The following is a 22179-nucleotide window of genomic DNA, read 5'->3' on the forward strand; positions in this document are numbered from 1 at the left end:
CTTCACAATGGTGTGTTAGTTTCTGCTTTATAACAAAGTGAATCAGTTATACATATACACCCTTCGTTTATTTTTGAACAAAGACATTTTAAATTTGAGTTTATTGAAACCTTTCAGAACTTGTCCTCATTTTAATACCCCACCATGTACTTCAATTGAAGTGCACTTTTCCAGAACAAAGTTGACTTAATACTGCCAATTCTCTAGTGCTTTCAGGGGAAATCTTTTCTACTCTTAGAAGGTTTCTTTCACCATTAAAAACTGGATATTTTGGGGGTGATTAGTCAAGTTCCTAACAATGGGTTTTTTATATTGGAAATGAAATCAGTGAGGCCTGTGACTTCCATTTTGTGAAAATCACTTAGAAATGGGAGAAGGATGAGAGGGGAAGGGTAGAGAGTAACGCAAAAGCATTTCAAAAGGTAACCTATGAAGTGAGCTGAGTGCTTGGTGTTGCGCTGAGATATGCACGTGAGTTCTGTATCGTAGGCTTCACAGCTGCCCTTCCAGCTGGAAGAGCCCAAGAGTAGAGGAGCAAAGGCGGCTCCTCCCACACAGCCTTTTGTCTCAGATCTGAACTGACTGACATGTTTTCCGTTTTAATGACGTTAATATAGCTTCGGGTAAAAACATACGTGAAATCAGATAGTCACCACGTGTTTTAAATTGGTAGTGCTTAGACTCCTAAGCACTGAACACTTGGCTCAGACGGATTTTGATAGTGCTGTAAACGAACTGAAGATGTGATTCAGGTTCCGGGACAGCTTGACCCCTCACACCTGTCCTGCAGCTGAATGTTTCACTTTTTTCCTTTCCATCCGATCCTTACTAGAATATTGTTACGCATAATTCCACTGTATGATTTTTGTGGTCTGGGGCGGTGAAAGCTCTGCTGACTGTTGATGGCTCTCGTTTACTCAGGCAAGAACGGGGACCTCCTCCCCACCACCGAAGAGGCCGAGGAGCTTGAGCGGGCCTTGCAGGCCGTGACGTCTCTTGAGTGCCTGAGTACCATTGGGGTGCTCACCCAGTCAGATGGTGTGCCCGTCCAGGAGTTGTCAGACAGAGGAATAGGGGTGTTCTCCACAGGGACTGGAGCTTCAGGAATTCAGTCCTTGAGCCGAGAGGTAAACACGGACCTGGGGGAGCTGCTGAATGGGCGTATAGTCCACGACAACTTTTCTAGTCTAGAGCTGGATGAGAGCCTGCTCCGTTCTGCTACCTTGTCTAACCCACCTACACCCCTGGCAGGGCAGATCCAGGGGCAGTTCTCTGCCCCAGCCAACGTTGGCCTTACTTCTGCCACTCTGATCAGCCAGAGTGCCCTTGGGGAGAGAGCCTTCCCAGGACAGTTTCATGGACTTCACGATGGCAGCCATGCCTCGCAGAGGCCGCATCCTGCCCAGCTGCTGAGCAAGGCAGATGACCTAATCACCTCACGACAGCAATACAGCAGTGACCATTCACACTCCTCGCCCCACGGAAGCCATTATGACAGTGAGCACGTGCCGTCTCCCTACAGCGACCATATCACCTCTCCCCACACAACATCTTACTCTGGTGATAACATGGCAGCTACCTTTTCAGCAGAGATGCCCATCATGGCGCAGCACTTGCTCCCAGCCCAACTTGAGGTGCCACTTGGAGGAGTCGTAAACCCCAGAACTCACTGGGGCAATCTCCCTGTCAGCCTCGGAGATCCCTCTCCATTTAGCAACCTTCTCGGCGCAGATGGACATCTTCTTTCCACTTCCCTATCCACACCACCCACCACTTCGAACTCAGAGACCACACAGCCTGCCTTCGCCACCGTGACCCCCAGCAGCTCCAGTGTGCTTCCGGGGTTACCGCAGACCAGCTTCAGTGGCATGGGGCCTTCTGCTGAACTGCTGGCCTCCACCTCTCCCAAGCAGCAACTCCCTCAGTTCAGCGCAGCCTTCGGCCACCAGCTGAGTTCTCACAGTGGCATCCCCAAGGACCTGCAGCCCAGCCACAGCTCAATAGCGCCTCCCACAGGCTTCACAGTGACAGGTGCCACAGCTACAAGTACCAATAATGCGTCTTCTCCCTTTACCTCCCCTAACTGAGCGTATCTGTGTGCTTGCAGGCAGGTGGGGAACCTGGTGTTTTCTATCTTGTTTTCCTCTTTATCACCCCTCTCCCCTTTTCCTAAAGAAGATTTTAAAAATAACAGATGGGGACTAGAGGAGAACTCCCTTTTCCAGTTAAGCAGGTTACCCCACAGTGGACCTCGCTTCAGTGTTCACATGTGCTCCTTCGCACTGGTGCTCATTCCCTCCTGGCAGGTCCACTCTCCCCCAGTGGTTTCCTTAGTGGCTCAGCACAGTGACTGGATAGAATCGACTTTTAGCAGCAAGTCCTAGAAGTGAAAGATACCTCAGATTACCAGTGCCCTTTACTATTTCCTAGTATTCAGATCAATGCTTTCCATTCTAATACCAGGTCTTTACATAGGTGGTTCTAAATGGAATGAGCCTATTCATTGAGTTCCTGTGTAAGAGATGGCAAGTGGTGTGTAGAGGCAGATCAAGGCTCTGACTTAGCACCGACTGCTAAACATCACATGAGGCCAGGATTCCATTCCTAATTGTGATCATGTTTAATTAAAAAGAAAAAAATTAGTCTTTTAACTGCCTGTGTGTATGTGTGCACCCACGCGTGTGTTTTTGTGCAGGGCAGGAAGCAGCTGTCCCATTGTTTTGTTTTTTTTTTCTTTCCTAATGAGTAGAAGGCTCTTCTCCTTTCCCACATCTCACAGCCCTGATAAGGTTGGTCATTCTTTCCCACTGAGTTAACTGCCTTTCCTGAATGGAGAAGGGTGGTGGTCTGGTGGCGTGAATAGCACAACCCTTTTCTGCTAAGTTAGCCCAGAACACAAAAAGCTGAATTCATGTCAGTGCCCTGCAGATGTCGTGAAAAGCTTGCCTGGAGGGACTGCAGGGTTGCTGCGATTCTGAGGTCTGGTGGTTGGTTATCTTGCCTTTTTAGACATGCATTTGCTTCTAAATCCCTCTTCCATGGAATATATTCGCAAGATGTAATTAAAATATTTTGATGTGAAAAGCAGGATAGGTCAGATAGGTTTGGAAAGATGGGATCTGTGAACTCCTTGATCCATCTTTTGCTTTTGAATTTTTCATGTTTACAGTAGTGATTCTTTGGTAAGATTTGTAAAATGTTGACGACACTTGTAGAATCAATGTGCCGGTTGTGAAGTGATGTGTAATATCTGAAGGATACACATTTTAAAGTTTCTTTCAAAGCGGAATATGGAAATTAGACAAATTTTACCCACCCTTTGGTACTTTTAAAATAATTTAAGTATTTAGGTTTAAGTTTGGGGAAATTTTTTTTTTTTTTAAGTACCAGAACTTTAGGGTTAAAAATCCCATTGGATAGTTTAGTAAGTTGGTGACTATGAAATGAATATGTGAGGTTTCTTTTTACCTGCCTTCTCCCCGACCCCCGATCCCCCCGCCCAAGGGTGGAACTAGATTTTAAAGGCATCTGTACTCTGCTTTTGCTGAGAGGTTTCACTGTCCCTTGAGATACCATTGGCTATTTATACCTGAGTCTAGTCTAATTTACATATATATATTTTAAGATGAGTAGAGAGAACATATCTATTAATGATGGGATATAATAATTCATTTGTCAGGGAATATTTGATCTTAATTCCTTTTCAATAGGTAAAGATTTGGATGTATTTTCCTACTTCCTATATGTGTGCTCTTTATGCCGTGCTAATTCTAACCAGTCCCTTCTTTTGAAAGCTTTCCTTTCTCTGCTTTTTAAAGGAATGATGGTAATCAGCAGGCATTATGCAGATAAAACGTGCCTGAGATTATGGAGGGGAAATGTCACATGACTGTATGAAATCATTATATGCCCTATTTTGTATTTATTGAAGTTTCTTTTTGTGGGCCAAAAATATGTTTGTAATATATTTAGTTTTTTTTTTTAATCATGATAATTGATTGGAAGATTTATTTTTTAATAGCTTTGCCTTTTTTGCAGATTGAGAAATGTCTAAATTATAAAATTATGTCACAAAGCAAAATTATATTTGGTAGCACCGTAAATTTCTATTCTGAAGGGTGAGAAGAGATCATCTGAATATTTTTCACCTGTGAACCTATGTTAGTAAGCTTTTTTATTTTAATGTACTGTAATGAAATGATTATGAGTAGTTACCTCTGCTCAAAAGTGTCATTTAGTTTGCTAAACTCTTCACATCCCGTTATAATCATCACGAGATAACTGTCCATTCCCAGTGATTTGATTCCGTCTCCATTGTGTACTAATTAAAGGTTGTAGCAGAGCAGCCCATTGACTTTCTTTTTTATGGAGGTAAAAGTGGTACATACACATTGACTTTCTCATCAGCCTTTCTTTGACAGTGAAGGGCAAGTCATGGGACGTTGATCTGAATTTTTCTGGCTATTTGTCCCTTGTGGTAGCTGCTTAAAATTCTTCAGTTATCAAAACTGAGTTTGCAGTAAGTTGCACATTTTATTGTTTGCAATTTTCTGTTTTCTGTGCATTTTTAAGCCCTTTTCTGCTTTCTGCTAAGGAGGCATGAAATGATCAGGAATGTTGCCAGTTACAGCTTCACACCAAAAACTTTGAGTAAATTCATTTTTGTGTAGATGCCCACGATGATAGCTGAAGGAAGGGCACCTGTAGAAAGTACCAGTGTAAGTTTGAGGAGTTAGCAAAAAAACAAATTTTTCTTCTCGTTTCGTCTACTTCAAAACAAATATCCGAGCTTGCGATTTGTTTGTTCTTGCTGTTTCTTGTGAGTCCCTTTTTGGAAGAGAGAAGAACATCTGTGAACCCAGAGATATCTGTTATGTTGTTCTTTCAGCTAATGGAGCAATTCTAGTCTATTAGTAGTAGGTTGGCTATTAATATGTAAAGAAAGGAATGAAGTGTCTTTTACTCCAGAAATATGAAAATCAGTGTCTTTTAAAATAGCACTTATTCTATAATAAGGCAATACTGGAATCAAAAACAAATTTTATATAAGGTTCTATCTAATTAGGTGGATACTAGCTTTCACTCTAGTGTTAAACTCATGAGAAATAGTGGCAAAGAAGGTTCACTCTGTTTCTGCAGTACTTTGGGACCATTTATAAAGGCCAGTTAGATTGTGTTAATGTGATTTAATTTACAAAGTTGCTGCAGTTAATGGATACATTCTGTGCTCTGAGAATCTGAATTCCATTCTAACGTATAATATTCACTGGCTGTGATCTGTAGCATCCGAAGGAAAGATGTGTTTTTCTCCTTTGCACCCTCTGCATAATTGTTAGTATTATTTTAATTAAAGTACTTAAGACATTGTTTTTCTTCTGTACAAATGGCTTAGCAATTTGCACATCTGGGTAGGTTATGTAGTTAGTTAACAATTCGCAATAGTAAATAGCAATTACATTTAACCCACCAAGTGACAGACTATGCAATGGAAAAATTTTCTAATTATCGTCGCATAGCTTATATGGCAAAGGATTATTTTCTCTAGTAACCTACCATGTGAGATAGAACTGCTTCATAAATGACTTCCTGAGCAATTTCATGTTGGCAGGCAGTACGGCGTGTCTAGTGTCCTTCCATGAAAAGAGTATAATTTAATGAGAAGCAAATAGTAGGTATGGAGATAAAGTTGGAAAAAAAATTTTTTCTTTTCCTTAAAATTGTAGTTTATTGTCTTGAGCGGTTTAAGGCTAACGAAAGCTAATACTTTATCTTTGCCAAATAGTTATTTATAAGATTTATTTCTTAAATAAGCCCAACCTCTCAACCGCAAGTTAAGAATCATCACTTTCTGCGACTAACACTAAAGCTTTTCCTTATCAGAGCTCGTTCTCAGTCAGTGATCATGATCCACAGAGGCAAAGACAGTTCTTTGATTTGGAAGGAAACAGTGTCCGTGATACATGCAGATGCCCTAGCTGTACAATTTGCTTCTTACATGAAGAAATTTATATTTCTGTTGACCTTTACCGTTGGGCTTTTATCATTGGGCACTAGAATTTGAGCCTATGTAGGTCACACCCATCCTGTGAGTTCACTGATACCTGCCTGCAGTCCTTCCTGTGCCCCTGCATGGGGGGAGTGGTGGTGACGGGTGGTAGCTTCGTCGGCAGTGCTTGTGTGGGGCACGTTGCCTTTTCCTCCCGTTAGTTCAAAAGATTGCTGTGGATGGTATCGCAAGGAGACGAGGATGTTAACACCACCAGGTGAACCAGTTCAAGTTTTATAGGGTTAGAAATTCCTTTAAATTTTGTTTAGGTGTCTCGTTTCCAGTTGCTTCATCCTTTTTCTTTTTAGCCTTCTTTTAACATTCTGTTAAATTCTGTTTTTAATCTGGTATATATAGAATAATACAGTGGTCTTTTAAATGGTCAACAGAACTCTGCAGTTTAATGAGGCAATTTAAAGGATTCCCTGGAAGAAAATGTAGTCATACCAGATCTTTCATCACAGACACCTACATCGCTCCAAGGATTTTTTCCTGACAAGAAATATATTTCTTGAGGATGGGGTGGAGGGGGGTGGTGGGAATATATATGTGATAGAACGTAGATTTTTTTTTTTCCTCTCAATACATTGAAAACAACTGAATTTTCATGGGCATTCTATAGAAAAGTAAAACAATGTAATGACTTCTTAATATTCTGAACTTTATAAAGCTTTCCAATATCATATTCTGGAGGGACCCGAAATCCATGTTCAATAGAATGAAGTAGCATTTTTTAAATGCCACCTTTCAAAAGATGTGTAATAAGATATCAGTGAAGGACATAGCTGGATATGCGTTAAGCATTTTCTTCTTTCCTAACCAGTGAGTTAGGAAAGAAAACATAAAACATAAATGAATAATTATGTCTCTCCTAATGACCGGTGTCATTAATGCGAAAATTGTGGGTCAAACTTAGCCTTATTTCTAAATAGCAAAAATTCTCTTTTCACTCCAGCTCTTATTTGTTGTTAGCTTTCCTCTCTGCACTGTGATACAGAGCAAATAAAAAGAAACATGGCATTTCAGAGAGAAAAAAAGAGAGCAAACTTGGAATGACTTTTTTTACCCCAGGTTCCCAAATCTTGGGGCTGTTTGGCTACTTTTGAGTGGCAGGGTTTTGGTGATCTGAAGTTCAGTCCAAAAACAGTCTTATTAGAGACCCGGCACTGAAGCGCGCGCGCGCACACACACACACACACACACACACACACACACACAATCTGTACTGCTCCTTGCCTAAGAGTAATAGAATCTTCTTCTTTCACTTGGTTTTTGTTTGTTTTTTTAAGCTGGGGACCACTGAAGTAAGCTCTATATGCACCCAAAGTTACCCTTGGAAAAAATTTCAACATGCCGTGCAGAAGGCTCTAATGCAGCTAAATGCCACCCTTGCTTTTACTTGGGGAATAGACTGATTTGCCCTGAAAGGACTCCACCCTGCGTTGTTGAGGTACAGTTGGCTCCAGCCGAGGAGTGTGGAAGGGATGGGAGGTTTGGTGCTTGTGACGGTGTCTTCATCTGCTCTGAAGGGTTGAATCAGTTCCTCTCAACAGTGATAGTTCTTTTCACTGTATAGTGTTGAGTATGTCTCAGGGATTCCTTGTGGAAATTAGGGCAGTTTTTAAAATAAGAAAATAGTTTTAAAAGAAGCTAAAGGTGACTCATCATTGAAGAGAGCGCAAGAAAGAGAAAACATTTGGTTTCGTAGCCCACGGTGTCTTGCATGGGACGCTTTTCCTTCTTCTTCAGGCTCTCATCTCAGCCTCAGCATACAGAATCCTTTCCCACCACGCACAGCTTTAAAACTTTTATTTAAAAAATTTCCTTCCCCAATGAGCTTTCAGAATACTTATTGTAGATTTTAAGAGAAAAGGTATATTAATTTATACTATTAACATCACCTCATAAATTATAAGTTTTATACTAAAGCTGTATTGAGTGTAATGAATTATGTTGCCTATGTGTTTAATAGCTAAAAAATTATATATGAGCTTTTTTTTTTTTTTTTTTACAAAACAAACTAGTGAAGCACCTTTTTACACTGGATCTCTGCCGTGTCAAGGTGTATAGCTATCCTTTGCTACCTTGCAGATATATAAAATAAAAGGATATCCTGGGGCCTCAAAACATAGAACACCTTTGGACCATTTATTACTGCTCATAGAACTGTTGAGAATGATGTCTCTTTAGTAAATGATCTGTGGTTTACACTTACGATGGCTAGAAGCTTAGTTACAGGGTAAATAGAAATACATAGATCAAGTAAAGCTCCCAACTACTGTAGCTGGAATTTGTAAACTAAGTTTTTTAAACCTCTTTTATTTCCTATGGATTTATTCTTTAATTACAGTTAAGTTGGGAAGTAAAATAGAGAAAATAATAAATCTAGATGTTCTCAGTGTCTTATTCAGGAACTTTTTATCCCTCCTCACTAAGGAATTCCCACTGTGACTTAAAAATAGAATTAAAGTACTTGTGTGCATGTATATGTCTGTGCTTTCACACACATGCAAAAATATACATTGGGGGCACGTGTGTGAGAGAGATGAATGTGTGCTTAGGTCAAAAGAGAAAAAGGTAACAATGTATAGTAGAAATATGATTTATTTAGTTGAGGGTATTGGAGTTACTTTCTCATCGTCTCTGTTGTATAAATACACCAAATTCTTGATTATGTTATGTTAAAAGGCTAGCTCTGATATCATGTGCATTTTATTTTAACCTTCTGATTAACTTATGCTGTGTTTTTAAAATGACTCAAGAAACAGCAGGTTCTAAAGACCAGCCTCTCACTTTTGAGAGTAAAAATAAGAGAAACAGACCTGGACATGAGCTGTGTTTATCTATTGGGGTGATGGGACCAGAGATCAGCTGAACCTTTTTTATGTTAATAATAGATTTCTTCATCTTCTGAGTTATAAGATATTATTGATCACCTTTTCTTGGTGAAATTTTAAGAAAAGTATAGGCCTTTTATAAAGAATGCCGTTTTTTAAGGGGCTGCTTTGTTTAAAGAGTTGGTGGGATCATTTCACCATGAACATTTCAAAGCTGGGTTGATTTCAGTTATTTCCAAAATTTAAAAAAAAAAAAAAGTTACTCAGTTGTGTTGTTACTTATGAAGTTAGCATGCCCCCCAACCCCCATATTTTGGCTATACGAAAAGTTATGCTACCCTTGACTATTTACCTGATTTATCTGGAATTTAAAAAAAAATACATTCCTATATTTTGAGTTTTGTCTTTTTGCTATACATTCATTACTGAAGTATCTGGTGGTCTAAAATAGTCAAAGCTAGAGTTGTTATTAAATGCTCCAATCACATTTATTTTTAATATTAAAAAATCATATACTTTGAAACATGTCAAAACAACTTCTAATAATCCATCTGAGTTTGTAGTTACCTTTGAAGCCTCATTCATCTTAGATAACTCAAGACCTGGGAAAGCTTTGTACGTTGTTCTTTTTACAGTTGTATTTTTTGCAGCATCTCCCAGTTTCATTCACTCTTTGCTTTATAGGTTTTTAAAATCTGCGTATTTCTTGTACATATGCATGCAAATGAAAGAAGGGAGGTTGTATTGGTGCCATTTCTCCCTTCAGTTACTATGGGATTTGCTAGAATAAATTCCCCCTGATTGAAGGGTGAAAATAGACCCTTTTGTGTATATCTGTACAGAGATGTGTATATGGGATGTGGTGGCACTTTGCTGAATGTGAACTTGCCTTGTCAGTGGAAAGATTGAGAAGTATTATGTTTATTTATACATTTGTATAAATCTATATATACACGTATGTATATGTGTGTGTATAGATAAATATATATATACATATATTTCCCTAAAAAAAGTGTGTGTATAATAGATAAACAGCCTTTGTTAAGCAAGATTATACGTCTATGGAAAATTCTGGATTATTCTATAAACAAGAAGAGGTGACAGTCTAGGGTAATCGTCAGAGCATACAAAGATGGAAGTCCTTAGGATTATAGTCTTGTTTATGAGTTCCTCTTAGAACTGTACTTACTTGCCAGTCTCACTATTCTTCATCTTCATTACCTTCTAAGTCAATCTCTCAACATTTAAAAATCACACTTCGTTGTGTTTTTTCCCTTTATTATGTCCTTTCTCGCCAGAATCATTTGGCTTAGCCATATTTCATTAATACTTCACTCATTTCTTTTAAATATCTTTGTCTCTGAAATTTCCCAGAAGATACAAATTTTGTATATAATACTTTTTTTTTTTTTTTTTTTCTTTTTTGCGGTATGTGGGCCTCTCACTGCTGTGGCCTCTCCCGTTGCGGAGCACAGGCTCCGGACGCGCGGGCTCAGCGGCCATGGCTCACGGGCCCAGCCGCTCCACGGCATGTGGGATCTTCCCGGACCGGGGCACGAACCCGCGTCCCCTGCATCGGCAGGCGGACTCTCAACCACTGCGCCACCAGGGAAGCCCTATAATACTTTTTATAGTAATTTTGAGAATTGGGCATCATCTTTGTCTCAAAACAAACAACCAATAAACCCAAAAAACCACGTTCAAACAAGACTGCTTCGAAAGTTTTACCTAGATAATTTTGGGACGTTTTACTTAAATTGAAAAAGAACATAATTATGATTTTATGATTGACATTAGTGTTAGGTTTATTTTGTCATTTATTGTCATTAATTTGTCCTTTCAAAAGTTTGGTTTGCTTTGTGATTTAATCATAAATTTACCATTTTCATTTTAATGGAAAGCCTCTTGACTTCTATAACCTAAGCCTCTTAAATTCTATAATTCATTTTATTCATGATGAAACTGCTTTAGTGAATTCGTGTGTAATGAGTTCTGCTATATTTCCTTTTGACTTTTCTCACATTGGTGACATCCTGTCTTAACTTTGCTGCAGCTCTCTAGAAAACTTGCATCCCTATATATTGTGCCTTTAAAGCTTTTATGCACACACAGACAAAAGTGTATATATACATGTCGGAGCATGTGTACATATACTTTCATATATACTCACACAGTATGTCTCTAGTATATATTGTGGGAGTGGATATATAGATGTTCAAAGGCAATGAAATGTTGCTCTCTAGATATATATGTATATAAATAGTGTTGATATACTGTATATACATATGTATATGTATGAGTTTTAAATGGCAATCTTTTACATTTAGCAAAATGCTGCCCCTACTGGAATATTGTCACTGCAATGGCAGTTGTATGTAATGATTTAAAATACACTATCAAAAGTTATTTAAAGAACATTTAAAAGTCTCATCTAAAGACGTCCACACATTATTTATTTATCTTCCTTTTCCTTTTATTGTTATTTTTATTTTTTTTAACTGAAAGGGAGACTGTCATTTTAAAAATGCCATCTGTCCCGTGAGAGGAAGAGAGCTGGAGACTCACTTGGGGAACCTTGTGCATTTTCCTCTCTCTGAAATGGAGATGTACCACAAACTAACCTGTTTATTTCAGTTATAAAGCAATCCTAACATTTCCATTACTGTATGTCATCCACCATCTCCTAGACCAACTTAATTCACCAACTTGCCTCTTCCTTTCATTAATAAATAATGATCATTAAGATCATTTTGCCTGGGGGAAGTTAACTACTCTCTAGCTGCAGGGAAATATATCACCTAATTGTTATTCAGCCTTGTTCAAAATTCAGCTTTGAGAGAAGGCAGCTCTCTCATGCAGTTGTCTTAAGTAGGTTTTGCATTTGTTTAGTTAGAGGTCTTCCCAGACTTTTTTTTTTTTTTTTAAGAACTCCAAGTCTGCACGCACTTGACCTAGATTTAATTCTTACTCCCCACAGCTTCAGGTATTTTTCATTAGTATATCAATTTGATACACTGAATGAAAGAATATTATGAGAAAACTGTTACATATTTTATTTTGTGATGAGTTGGCAGCAGATTCCATTTCAAGACCTTATAGAGAGAGGAGTGTGTAAATGGACAATCCTGAATCTTAAGATGTTAACAGAAAACAGGTGGAGTAAGAGTACCCCTGAAGACTCTAGAGGTTGGGGTTTGAGGGATTTCACACAGTAGCTTAGCTGAAACTTGATATCAGAAGCAGCCTTTAACAAGCCTCTTGGCAATTGTATGGTACTAACCAGAGTACTGAAGTACAGATTGAAACCAAGTTGCAGTGGGAAATCAAAGGTGAGGTAGCTTATTGGAAACCAGTAAAATGACAGGTTGCACAGTTTCGAAATCTCTTCTAACGAAGTAACTGCACGGTAGCAAGGACTAGCCGTTCTCAAAGCCCTTCTTTTTCAGTGTTCTCCTTCACCTTGGCACACAAGTATGTTTTAAGGCCATACATGAAAAATATATACAAAAAAAAAAAGCTGCTTAAAGGGAACTTACAAACTGAGAATCTTCTCTGTATTTGTGTAAAGAGTGGCTGGAAGCTTAGTTATATGCACAAAAGCTAGGAGCCACTTGTTTCTGCACAGACTGTAGGAGCTAGATGAGGAGACTGGCAGATTTTGGGAAGAGGCCCCAGTTCTGAGGAAAGGCATATCTATAGCATTGGGTGTGCAGTTGCTGGGGGAGACCACATTTTGGGAGATGATGGGCTTTCGGTTTGTTATTTCCCTTTAAACAAGAAGAGATGGCTCACGTTTTCCATATATATCTCAATGAATGTACTGTATCACCGTTTTAAAAATTTGATGAAATAATAATGGATTGGTCTCCTTTTGTTATCTGGTCCTTGTTTAATTTGTTTAAGGGTTTTTGTATACAAAGGTTTACATTTTTATGTATATTTTTCTTGTGTAAAAACTGATGTAATATGTGTATAAAACACTGTATGTATTATCTGTATATAGTGTGACAAAATGATTTTTCTTTCTTTCTTTTGGATGTATTAATAAATCTTGCTGTGAAGTAGCCTTGCTTTTGGTTTAATTTCTTTTGCCTGGATATTGATGGAAGCTGCTAATCCAGGGTAGGTATTTTTTCCCCTTTGTTATTTAAATAGAGTATATGTGTGTGTGTGTGTGTGTGTGTGTGTGTGTATATATTTATACCTTATATTTTGTCAAGAACCCCAGGATGCTATATTCATGGTACTTTATGGTTAGACTAACAATGATTAATATTTGTGTAATAACCGTGGATCAATTAAATGCTACTCAAGATGACTTTAATGTGGTATCCAACCTTGAAATCCAACTGGAAGTTGCATTGGAAATTGTTATATGCTATAATGGAGGTTTTACAAGCCAATTTCTATTTCATTTAATCAGGAGCCCTTTCTCTATTCATTTTCATAGTTTCATAAGTATAAGAACAAACAAAAAACTGGAAGAAACACTCTTCCTTTAAGGCAAGGGTCCCCAACCCCTGGGCCACAGATGGGTACCGGTCCCTGGTGCCAAAAAGGTTGGGGACCGCTGCTTTAAGGCATTGCCAAGTGCCTTGTATCTCCTTGGAATTGAATTTTTTTTTTTTAATATGTGGATTGGAACTTTTCATTTCCTGTACTGAGGGATTTTGTGGTACAAATAGAGGCTAGGAAAAAATTCACAAAGAAAAATTAGTAATCTAATCACACATTCCTCGTGTAGAGATTTATGATTTTTAATTTTTGTGGGACATTTGTACTTTTTCCTTGATTTCTGTCTAATCCAGGCATGTTTAAGATACATTCCAAAATTGTACTTTGCTTCTCTAAAAGAAATTAACGTTCTGCAGCTAGAAGCAGATGACTACAGCGCTAGTGAAATGGCCAGCACTGACAGCTTCATTCATCCGTTTCTCTGCATTTGAAATTGACAGGGTATGAAGAATAATGCTTGAAATTGATCTGTCCATTTCTTCAGTTATATACTAGTTGATTTTAAACTCCTTTTCTACTTAAGGATAATTTTCTAGATATCTGTGTAAATGCAGAAACTTTTGAGATTGTGCTGAGTTCTTGATTTGATTTTTTAAAAAATAGCCTTAAGGAGATAAGCTTATTAGTGAAATGTTTGAGTTAGGCAGTGTTTAATGGGGTGGTGCTGAGAGCCTGTGGATTGCCAGGTACAAGCAAAAATTCAAGTTTAGAAGAGAATATGTTTTCTTAACTCCTTCATTAGCGTATCTCTAGCTCCTTGCTCTTTCATCTCCCTTATTAACTACAATGAGGTATCACTTCACACCAGTCAGAATGGCCATCATCAAAAAATCTACAAACAGTCTATGCGGGAGAGGGTGTGGAGAAAAGGGAACCCTCCTGCACTGTTGGTGGGAATGTAAATTGATACAGCCACTGTGGAGAACAGTATGGAGGTTCCTTAAAAAACTAAAAATAGAACTACCATATGACCCAGCAATCCCACTGCTGGGCATATACCTGGAGAAAACCATAATTCAAAAAGAACATGCACCTCTATGTTCATTGCAGCACTATTTACAATAGCCAGGACATGGAAGCAAGCTAAATGTCCATCAACAGAGGAATGGGTAAAGAAGATGAACATATATACAATGGAATATTACTCAGCCATAAAAAGGAACGAAATTGTGCCGTCTGCAGAGATGTGGATGGACCTAAAGACTGTCATAGAGTGAAGTAAGTCAGAAAAACAAATATCGTATAATATTGCTTATATGTGGAATCTAGAAAAACGATACAGATGAACTTATTTGCAAAGCAGAAATAGATACACAGACGTAGAGAACAAACAAGGATACCAAGGGGGGGAGGAGGGGGTGGGATGAATTGGGAGATTGGGATTGACATATATACACTAATATGTATAAAATAGATAACTAATGAGAACCTACTGTATAGCACGGGGTACTCAGTGCTCTTTGGTGACCTAATGGGAAGGAAATCCAAAAAAGAGGGGATACATGTATAAGTATAGCTGATTTACTTTGCTGTACAGCAGAAACTAACACAACATTGTAAAGCAACTATACTCCAATAAAAATTAATTTTAAAAAACCCTCCAAAACAACAATTCTTAAAAAAAAAAAAACCTGTATTGTTTAAAAGCCTACTTATGTGCATTAATTTCTAGCTTTCAGCAATGTGTGCATCTGAACATTAAGGTGGTATTACTTTGTTTCTTTCACATAACTGGCTTCTTGGAAAATTCTTCTCTAACATGTCACTATAGTCAGTTATTTTTCCTACTTTAAATCCCTGTGATGGAAAGATGCCTACTGCTTAGAATTCTGAAATGTCATTCTAGCCCATGGTAATATGCTATATTACTGCCTCTATTCTTCCATCTTTCCAATCTTCTGTCATTCCATCTTTTGTCTTTTTTGCCCTTCCATTCTTTTTCTTTTTATTCACTTGTTTATATTTTTGAGCACTTTGTGTTAAGGACAGTATCTATTCATATAAGAAAGAATCACAACGGGATTGTGCACTCCAAGACGGCCACGTAGAAGAGAGAAGATGCACGACTACACAAACAAGGTATAAATCGTCAAGTGCTTAGAAGTGCAATAGAATGCTGTGTAAGTTCATGTCAGAAAGAGATCATTTCCAACCAAGGGGGAGAGAAAATTTTGCATCTGATCAGAGCATTCAAGGATGAGCAGTATTTGGACATCCAAAAATAAAGTATTCCAGATGCAGGAAGCTGCATACACAGGATGCCTCATGGTTGGTTTGAAAATAGCGAGCGGTTTAACTTGACATGTATAAGATGTATGAAGGAGAGTGGTGAGGAGAAGTTAATGGGGGTGAGAGCATAACGAGCATGGAAGGATAGACTAGGCAGTGGGACAGGGAGAGATGGTCAGCTGTGATTCAGGAAGACTACTCTGGCCTCATTTAAGAGACAGGGGTTCATGGCAGAGAGGTGAGTTAGGATGCTGCTACTGCAATGGTTAGGCTTGCTAAGGAAGTTGAAACTGGTGTGGCAGTAAAAAAAAAATGGAAAGGAAGGAGGAATTTAAAAAAAACTGGGAAACATACTGACTAGATGTCAGGACCAAGGGAGGAGAAGGAAGAATAAAAAGAGGCTTCTTCCCTGGATTTCTGGAAGAATGGAGGTGCTGGTGGCAGGTGTGGACAGCACCACTCTCTACACACAACGGTTTCAGAGAGTCAGTGGGTTGGTTTGGTTTGGTTCTCAATGGGTTTTAAATACTTAAGGTTTGAGTTGGAAGCAGGGGCATCCCATTGGCATGGACAACTGATTGTAGTTAGGGCTCAGAAGAGAGGACCAAGCTGACGTTGCAGATGCAGAAGCTATGGACATACAGTTGATTGTTGAAGCCAGCTATAAGTGATGGAGAAGAAAGATAAGGACAGATTTTGGAGAACACTACATAATCTGTTATATTTTACTTACAGACCTGAAAAGAGCTTCAATAATTTCTCCAGTCTCTTATCTAGTAAAGGCTAGCAGGCTGACTTGCCTAGGGGTGATGGTGTTGAGGAAAGTCAGCCCCTCCCCTGCCGCTGGCCTGTGAGGGCCTGTGAACATGCATTCACCCCTCACACTTCATTCTAATGACTTCTTGTTCGCCTCACCTGGACAGGGCGCTCCAGTGTCCATACTCTTAGCGCCTGAACCCCCAGCCCCCTGGCACGATGTGGGTTGCCCATAATCACAGGAAAATATTACTGAATGAAGTTAGTACTCTGAAGAAGTTCATGACTGGAAGGAATGCAGATTTGAAGAGACAGGATCTGGTGAGAGGCAATGTAGCAATTGGTTAAGGCTATGGACTTTGGAGTAAGACTTCCTTTGTTTTCTAATCTTGGCTTCATTGTTTTTACAAACTATGTGATCTTGGGTAAGTCATTTAACCTCTCCCTGCTTCAGTTTCGTCATCCATAAAATGCATTGGGAGGATTACATGATACAACCCATGGAGAGCATGTACAGTAGTCCCTGGCACATACTAAGTAAGCACTTTGTTATTTTAGTTATGCTCATTTTATGACTAGAGGAAAAGACTGAAGATACAAACAACATAGGTGTCTAGGGGAAAGTGGAAAGAAAATGAGCAAAAGAACAAAAGTTAGCTGTGGAGAAGGAGGATGAGGATAGGCACGAAGATTGGGTAAGAAGTGTCTGAAGATAAAGGGTCTGATAAAGGAGTGCTGATTTTTGTAATACAAGAAGACATGGGTAACCAACAAATAGGGTTACTCTTACTCAAGTTCCAAAATATTCTAGGATGTATTCAGTTACTGAAACCCTGTAAACTAAAATATATTTGTCTTTTGCTTTATAACTTTTATAAATTCTACATTTAACCTTATATAGTACAAAGCATCATGTAATGGAACAAAATATATCATTGTATCCTTACTTGTAGAAGATACATTGGGTTAAAAAGTATTTAAGAAAATAAAATACAAGTATAAAGAATTAGTAGAGGGTCCTTTATCAAAAGATGTGCATGTCAACTGCTAAACTAAAAAGTAGAAATCAAATTTAAAGAGTCAAACCATATATCACCTCCACAGTCCATAGAGGTCAAGCATGGTGCCCTGCAGTACTTACGCTCTGTACCACAGATATTTCTTTAAGATCTTTCCCTTACTTTCTTTTCCCTTCAACTGCTGTCATTTCTTTCTACTGCTAAGCATTACACTTGCTTTTGCCACCTTTACTCCTTAATCCATTGCAGTTTAGCTTTCACCTTGTTATTTTCCTGAAGCCATTCTTTCCAAGGCTATCTATGATCTTTGCTGTCATTCTCCTGAACCGCTCTGATCCAGTCAGCACTGACGACGTTTCATTGTCCTGTTTCTCCATTTAATTCTCACATTATGTCTTTTCTGGGTTCTTTGTTAGTTCCAACTCCTCTTTCTTCTCCCTAAGTTTGAACATGTCTCAACCTCATTCTTCAGCCTTCTCTGTTGTTCTTCTCTGTACATGAGCTCCCAGTGTAGGATCCTTCTACTGCCATGGCTTAAACGTTGACCTCCCTGGGGATTAATTCCAAACATATGTCTACAGCTCTGACTGCTCTGATTAGTCTCACATCTCCTGCTGCTTCCTGAGGACCTCCACCTCCGTATTCAGTCATCACAATAAATTTGGTTTGTCTAAATCCAAACTTACCATCTATCCCTTTTAAACCAGCTTTCACTCTGAATTTCTGCCCTTGCTCCCTTGTTCAATCATTCATTCAGCAAGTATAAAGACTCCTAGTCACCCACACTAGAATCTTCAGTCATCTTGATCTCTCCCAGCCTCCCAGCTTTTCATCACTTGGTGACTGAACCAGCACATTAGTTTTCTGACTGGTATCCCTGCTTCTAATCTCTCCTTCCTCAAACCCATCCTTTACATATGCTCCTGCCAGACTGACCTTCCCACGACACTCCCAAATTGGCCAAGAGCAATTTATGATTTCCAGTGGGAACGTCCTTCATTCAATCTCCTTCCATTCCCCTGTTGGAAGTCCCCAACATAGTTTGGTTTTCAAGGCTCCACATGTTGTCTCTTCTAACCTGTATGAACCACATTTCATTGCATGATCATCAACAACAAATGTGCTTCCCTTCACAGCTCCTCTCTTCCAGCCAAACTTATCTATACACACTTGAGTGCATATACCCATAGTCCTGTCTAGACCTGTGATAGTGCATACTGTGAAGACCTTCCCTTTGCTTATCTAAGAGCTACCTTCCTTCAAGCCATCCTACCCTCAAGAAGACTTCCTCCTCCAGAGAAATCCTTAGTTACTTTCCCTCGGCAACACTCATTACCTGTAGTGATAATTTGATGCAAAATATGTTTCCTTGACTTATATATTTATCTTTCTATGTCCTGTGTCTGCTCAAGAACAACAAGCTACATTAGGATAGCTGTCTTTTAAAAATCCTTGTTTTGGGATGGTGGCCCAGTGCCTACAGCAGATCCTCAATAAACTGTTGTTCATTGTGATGCTTAGCAGAAGCCAAATAATACATCTGATTTCTTTGGGTAGGGAGAAGACGAGGAATCTTCAAATATATCTTGATATTCAATGTTGCTGATCTTGTCTATGACACTCATTTGTCACAGCATATGCTAGATTGTCAGCATTCATTTATTCATGTCTCGCTCAAAATATGTGTGGAATATTAATCATTAAGAATGTGTGCCAGGGGCTTCCCTGGTGGTGCAGTGGTTAAGAATCCTCCTGCCAATGCAGGGGACACTGGTTCGAGCCCTGGTCCAGGAAGATCCCACATGCTGTGGAGCAACTAAGCCCATGCACCACAATCAAGGATATCTGAGCCTGTGTGCCACAACTACTGAAGCCTGTGTGCCTAGAGCCCGTGCTCCACAACGAAGAGTAGCCCCTGCTCGCCGCAATTTGAGAAAGCCCGTGTGCAGCGACAAAGAACCAATGCAGCCAAAAATAAATAAATAAGATAAACAAATTAAAAAAAACAAGAATGTGTTCCAGTTTCTTTTTCTTTTTTTTTTTTTTTTTGCGTTATGCGGGCCTCTCACTGTTGTGGCCTCTCCCGTTGCGGAGCACAGGCTCCAGACGCGCAGGCTTAGCAGCCATGCCTCACGGGCCCAGCTGCTCCACGGCATGTGGGATCTTCCCGTACCGGGGCACGAACCCATGTCCTCTGCATTGGCAGGCAGACTCTCAACCACTGCGCCACCAGGGAAGCCCCCAGTTTCTTTTTAATTTATTTAATTTTCATATACTGATGGAGCAGCTATGCCAAAATTATTTTTGAATTTTGGTATTGAAAGTATAACATGTTTCCCTGTTCATGGCTATTACCTACAACATTTCTCTCTGAAAATAACAAGAAACTTGGGGCTATAATTTATTTGTATTATTATCATTGATCTTATCATGCTCCTATTTAATTAATAAGCTACTTAACAAAATAAATTTATTCATGAAAAGTTGGCAGTAAATCTGATTTATATTAATTCATCATATTTTCTTGTTGACATAAATTACCAGATTGGAGATGCTCTCCTTTGGAAAGTGTTTTGGGTCTAAGACTAAATTAAAATATTGGTAGATAATGCAATGAAACATTAAAGTCACATATTCTTAAAGTTCTGATAAAATAATGCTTAAATTACTAAGAATGGAAGCTTTTTTTTTTTGCGGTACGCGGGCCTCTCACTGCTGTGGCCTCTCCCTCTGCGGAGCACAGGCACCGGACGCCCAGGCCCAGCGGCCATGGCTCACGGGCCCAGCTGCTCCGCGGCACGTGGGATCCTCCCGGACCGGGCCACGAACCTGCATCCCCTGCATCAGCAGGCAGACTCCCAACCACTGCACCACCAGGGAAGCCCTGGAAGCTATTTTTGATGCCATGGAACTAGTCCAGTAGGGGAACAAAAGTGATTTTTTTTTTTAAAGGTAATTTTATTTTATTTTTTTAAAAATTTATTTAATTTATTTATTTTTGGCTGCACTGGTTCTTTGTTGCTGCACGTGGACTTTCTCTAGTTGCGGCGGGCGGGGGCTACTCTTTCTCATTGCGGTGGCTTCTCTTGTGGAGCATGGGCTCTAGGCACGTGGGTTTCAGTAGCTGTGGCATGTGGGATCAGTAGTTGTGGCTCACGGACTCTAGAGCGCAGGCTCAGTAGTTGTGGTGCATGGGCTTAGTTGCTCTGCGGCATGTGGGATCTTCCCGGACCAGGGCTCGAACCCACGTCCCCTGCATTGGCAGGCGGACTCTCAACTACTGCGCCACCAGGGAAGCTCTCTCTCTCTTTTTAAATTATACTTTTCCCTGCTTATTCCACCAGGTTGTAGCTGTGTAGGGTCTGAAGGATTAGGAAGATCCAGATTCTAACAAAGTCTGCTGACAATAATGAGGGAGCACCATCTATGACAGAAACTCTTCAATTGCATATTTATATGACATAACATAATATGTTTCTCAGAACAGTTCGTTAGCCTTTAAAAATTCTTTGTTCTGGGCTTCCCTGGTGGCGCAGTGGTTGGGAGTCTGCCTGCGGATGCAGGGGACACGGGTTCGTGCCCCGGTCCGGGAAGATCCCACATGCCGCGGAGCGGCTGGGCCCGTGAGCCATGGCCGCTGAGCCTGCACGTCCAGAGCCTGTGCTCCGCAACGGGAGAGGCCACAGCAGTGAGAGGCCTGCGTATGGCAAAAAAGAAAAGAAAAAAAAAAAAATTCTTTGTTCTGAATAGCTTTTGATTTTGTTGATGTGAAGTAGTGTTTTCAGATCCATGTGCTGGGGATGCCCTGGACTCTCCCGTTATGTTGTGTCCAATGGGCTATTTGTCAGCTCCTTGCCCCTAGTGGGTCCCCCCTCAATGAGCCAATGCTGCCTGTAGGTCCTCTTTCTCTTGCCGACTAGTCAGTGACTCAGCTTCCTAATCAGAGCTCTTTTGACTATTTTTACTGATTTCTGCATGTCATTCCTCCCTCTCTTTCACCATCCTTCCCAAGAGACTCTAAGCCCACCATGGTATAGGGGACGGCTCCGCCCTGGCGCCATGGCGATCTGTGCATGTCTCCACTCAGGCCCTGTGATTGTCTCAGAACGTGAGAGACTTGTGAGAAGATGCTATCAGGCATTTCCCACTTGCCTCCCAGTCTCCCTAGGAAGCCAACATGAGACAGTTCCTCACTGCTTCCCAGCCTCTGATGAGGTTTGAGGCCTTGTCCCTACTCTGAGCGCACAACTGCAGGCTTTAAACTCTTTAGCTGAGCTTGGTGATAGCTCCTCTGCAATAGAGCTTCCTATCGTCCATGTTGTTGTCACCTGGCCCCCTCTGTGGGACAGAGGACACAGGAGCTGGCACCTTTGCTCCTTGCTCTTTTGCTATGTAAATAATAAACTGAATCTAACAGGGCTCTGGCCGAATCTGCCAGCCCCACTTGACACACGGCAATTATCAGTGGACGTGTTATATCTGTCCTTATCATTCCCCCAATTCTTTTCCAATATGCTGTAGAAAAATTTAAAAACTACGAACATGCTATGACACAAACTAGATTGAAGGAAACTTCCCCAGATTTTGTTTAAAGGCAACGTCTCTCCTGTGGCAATTCCTATTTATTAGAATAGCAACATAATCATCATTTCTGTGCACTTCCTTTGGAGCAAACTTGTGGTCCATTCATTGATTGGCACTGGGAAATCTTTGGATTAGTTTTAGCACCATTAGGAATGTTTGTCAGAATAATAGCCTGGGAGCCTAAGTGCATCAA

At 40.0% G+C, this 22179-nt stretch overlaps 1 protein-coding gene across 7 annotated transcripts in view; it reads left to right on the plus strand.

The window, feature by feature from the left end:
* Positions 1–12947, plus strand: part of INO80D (INO80 complex subunit D) — a 71426-nt gene extending 58479 nt beyond the window's left edge. For all 7 annotated transcript variants that reach the window (XM_067740858.1, XM_067740856.1, XM_067740861.1 and 4 more), the window contains one exon: positions 922–12947. In XM_067740858.1, coding sequence (XP_067596959.1) covers positions 922–2087 — 1166 coding nt within the window. In that variant the 3' untranslated portion in view covers positions 2088–12947. The remainder of the gene's footprint in view (positions 1–921) is intronic.
* Positions 12948–22179: the final 9232 nt, after the last annotated feature.

Source organism: Pseudorca crassidens, chromosome 6 (assembly GCF_039906515.1).
Source record: "Pseudorca crassidens isolate mPseCra1 chromosome 6, mPseCra1.hap1, whole genome shotgun sequence".
Taxonomy (NCBI): domain Eukaryota; kingdom Metazoa; phylum Chordata; class Mammalia; order Artiodactyla; family Delphinidae; genus Pseudorca; species Pseudorca crassidens.